General features: G+C 45.5%; 1 protein-coding gene across 1 annotated transcript; it reads right to left on the minus strand.

Annotated features, from left to right (window-relative positions):
* Positions 1-2893: 2893 nt before the first annotated feature.
* On the minus strand, positions 2894-3723 carry LOC131353799 (uncharacterized). Its single transcript, XM_058390873.1, has 2 exons — positions 3671-3723; positions 2894-3527 (listed from the first exon to the last, which is right to left on the minus strand). The coding sequence occupies exons 1-2, from the start codon at positions 3721-3723 to the stop codon at positions 2894-2896; spliced, it is 687 nt and encodes a 228-aa protein (XP_058246856.1).
* Between the last annotated feature and the right edge of the window lie 321 nt (positions 3724-4044).

Here is a 4044-nt window from a genome sequence, read left to right on the forward strand (position 1 = left end):
AAATGCTAATCATTTATTTATTTATTTTTATTCATGACTGATTTTTAACATCACTTCCTTAAATATACAGGGAGGAAGGGATGCAAGAAAACAAATAGAACTATAAGAACTAATTAAATTAAAACACACAGATATGACATTTGTACAGGAAACAACCAATGAGAAGGAAGACGATACTAATGGATGGATGATGGAATGGGAAGGAGGAGTAAGTATATTTTTCCATTGAAACTTGGAATTGGAGAATTGGAGATTGTATGGAAGACAAATCTTTTAGTTCAGTGGGCATTAGCTCACTTTTATTTACATCTTATTTACACATCTTTAAACCCTGAAAACATACGAAAGACATCAATAGTATCCACAATAACTGGCAGACTCACATGGGGTTTAGTAATATATAGCAGGATATCATCTGCATAAAAGATATTTTATTGACTGTATTTAACATCAGGTCCAAGTTTATCCCATGTCTTCACATAAGTCTTGATTCAGTGACCCATTCCTCTTGTTCAACCAGGGCAAGCAAACCCTGATACATAATATTTATTCATTCCACCATGGATTATTATTATTAGTGTAAGCAAAATAGTTAGAATATTTTAAAATATTCTAACTTTCTTTTTTGCTTACACTGAATCATTTAATACTATATTTTTTATCTCAGAAATTTATGACTCTTGTTGGGTTATTTTAATTTACCCTTTTTAACGTTTCAAACCAGAAATTAGTCATAATTTCTTCTCAGTTGCAAACAGAAAATACATCCTGTTCTTCTCTTTCTACCTCTCCTAATAAGGTCTCTCTATAAGTTCATGCTGAGCATTAGATTAGAAAAAAATGTCTCGAGTCCATGGCCAATCAGAACCCTCCACATATTGGTACAACTGGAACACCACTTGCATGTGAAGTTGTGATTGTATGCTCATAATTCTGAATAAACTATGAGAGATCTTGCTATCTGAAAATCTCACCTTTGTGTCTCTTTGTCAATTCTCCCCAGGCCTGAGAGGGAGCATGCAGTGGAGTGTTCTATAGCTTGTCTCTTGGAACAGAGAAAAAAACCCTCAAATGTTCATGAAAAATAAAAATCAAATAATGGTCAACTTAGAAAAATAAACAAGTCAGAGACCCGATGTGAGGCAGCAATGGTTGCCAGAATGTCAGGGTAAAATGGTAAAAAAACACATAATGCATTACAGTTGGTTGGCATAGATTTTACTGTCAACAAGTGCTTATGATAAATTATTAAATGAATAAGGCCAATTGTAAACAAAGGCACACAAATGTCATGTACATATTCCGTGTTAAAACAGTTTGAACTGATCTAATACCTGTTCAATATACTCAGAAATAAGTAATGAAACCTGGAAAAAACAGCATGTGTCCATATGATGGATAATCCATGGTGGAATGAATAAATATTATGTATCAGGGCTTACTTGCCCTGGATGAACAAGAGGAATGGGCCACTGAATCAAGACTTATGTGAAGATATGGGATAGACTTGGACATGATGTTCGAGAATCTGGAAGCTAAAGCTTGTACTATCACTAGTTCAGCTTGAGGTCTTGCATGTTGTCCACTGTGGGCTGACATGATTCTCTCTGCAGTAGGAAAACATACATAAAACAAATGTTAGATTGATGCAGTGTATGAGCATGTTGCCTACACAGAGAGAAACTGTCTTCTAGTTGTTCAAAAAGTGGTTCAAAGTTGTTAAACTTTGCTCCAATGAACTATACATTGAAGAAGGTACCCTTTAATAGAGTTTTGCAGGTCAGTTTTATGGTTGATGAGGAAAGAGACACATTTCAGCTGAAAGTCATCATAAGCATTTATTTTATGTCTGTTGACTTGAAACCAAAATACAGTTGTCTCCTTTCAAGCAATCAGTCATCACATTTACCACAACACTGACCAATAACCAGTCAAATACATAAAGGTGGTGAAAATTTGCAGCAATTGAATATATTTGACCCCTCCCTGAACCGCCACCTTATTGTGGTGGAGGGGTTTGAGTACCCGAATGAGCCTAGGAGCCATGTTGTCAGGGGCCAAGTGCCCCTGGTAGGGTCTCCCAAGGCAAACGGGTCCTAGGTGACGCGTCAGACTAAGAGTGGTTCAAATCCCCCTTATGAAGAAAAAGAAAGCATGGACCGTTACCAACCCCTGGACGACCCAATCCCTGGTTAAAGAATCTGGCTCTTGGGACATGGAATGTCACTTCACTGGGGGGAAGGAGCCTGAGCTGGTGGGGGAGGCTGAGCGGTACCGGCTAGAGATAGTCAAGCTCGCCTCCACGCACAGCCTGGGCTCTGGAACCCAACTCCTTGAGAGAGGTTGGACCCTCTACTACTCTGGAGTACCTCATGGTGAGAGGCGGCGGGCTGGGGTGGGCTTGCTTATAGCCCCCGAGCTCAGCCGCCATGTGTTGGAGTTTTCCCCAGTAAATGAGAGGGTGGTTTCCCTGCACCTTCGGGTGGGGGATAGGGGCCTCACTGTTGTTTCGGCTTACGGGCCGAACAGCAGTGTGGAGTACCCAACCTTCTTGGAGACCCTACGAGGGGTGCTGGAAGGTGCCCCGACTGGGGACTCCATAGTTATACTGGGGGACTTCAACGCCCATGTGGGTAACGACAGTGTTACCTGGAGGGGTGTGATTGGGAGGAACGGCCCCCCTGATCTGAACTCAAGTGGTGTTCTGTTATTGGACTTCTGTGCTAGTCACAGTCTGTCCATAACGAACACCATGTTCAAGCATAAGGGTGCCCATCAGTACACGTGGTACCAGGACACCTTAGGCCGGAGGTCGATGATCGACTTTGTGGTCGTGTCATCTGACCTTCGGCCATATGTCTTGGACACTAGGGTGAAGAGAGGGGCTGAGCTGTCAACTGATCACAAACTGGTGGTGAGTTGGATCCGCTTGCAGAGGAGGATGCCGGACAGACTTGGCAGACCCAAACGTATTGTGGGGGTCTGTTGGGAACATCTGGCTGAACCCTCTGTTAGGGAGGTCTTCAACTCCCACCTCCGGGAGAGTTTCGACAAGATTCCGAGGGAGGTTGGGGACATTGAGTCTGAGTGGACCATGTTCTCCTTCTTCATTGTTGACGCAGCTACCAGGAGCTGTGGCCGTAAGGTCTCTGGTGCCTGTCGTGGCGGCAATCCCCGAACCCAGTGGTGGACACTGGAAGTAAGGGATGCTGTCAAGCTGAAGAAAGAGTCCTATCGAGCCTGGTTGGCTCGTGGGACTCCGGAGGCAGCTGATGAGTACCGGCAGGCCAAGCGAGCTGCAGCCCGGGTGGTTGTGGAAGCAAAAACTTGGGTCTGGGAGGAGTTCGGGGAGGCCATGGAGAAGGACTATCGGTCGGCCTCGGGGAAATTCTGGCAGACCGTCCGGCGCCTCAGAAGGGATAAGCAGCTCTCTGCCAGCACTGTGTATGGTGCTGGTGGAGAGTTGCTGACCTTGACTGGGGATATTGTCGGAAGGTGGAAGGAATACTTCGAGGATCTCCTCAATCCTACTGACACAACTTCCGTAGAGGAAGCAGAGGCTGAGGACTCAGAGGTAGATTCATCCATTACCCAAGCTGAAGTCACTGAGGTAGTCCAGCAGCTCCTTGGTGGCAAGGCGCCAGGAGTGGATGAGATTCACCCTGAGTACCTTAAGTCTCTGGATGTTGTGGGGCTGTCTTGGCTGACACGTCTCTGCAACATAGCGTGGCAGTCAGGGACAGTGCCTCTGGACTGGGCGACCGGGGTGGTGGTCCCTCTTTTTAAGAAGGGGGATCGGAGGGTGTGTTCCAACTATAGGGAGATCACACTCCTCAGCCTCCCAGGGAAAGTCTATTCCAGGGTACTGGAGAGGAGAGTCCGTCCTTTAGTCGAACCACGGATTCAGGAGGAACAATGCGGGTTTCGTCCTAGTCGTGGGACACTGGACCAGCTCTATACCCTTCACAGGGTGCTTGAGGGTTCATGGGAGTTTGCCCAATCAGTCCACATGTGTTTTGTGGACTTGGAGAAGGCATTCGACCG

The sequence above is a fragment of the Hemibagrus wyckioides genome, linkage group LG06, assembly GCF_019097595.1.
Source record: "Hemibagrus wyckioides isolate EC202008001 linkage group LG06, SWU_Hwy_1.0, whole genome shotgun sequence".
Lineage (NCBI taxonomy): Eukaryota > Metazoa > Chordata > Actinopteri > Siluriformes > Bagridae > Hemibagrus > Hemibagrus wyckioides.

Coding starts and splice junctions, on each gene's coding strand:
- LOC131353799 (XM_058390873.1), bottom strand. CDS start 3,723: ATGTTGCAGAGACGTGTCAGCCAAGACAGCCCCACAACATCCAGAGAC. Junction 3,528..3,670: donor ACAACATCCAGAGACTTAAG/GTACTCAGGGTG, acceptor TTGTGTCAGTAG/GATTGAGGAGATCCTCGAAG.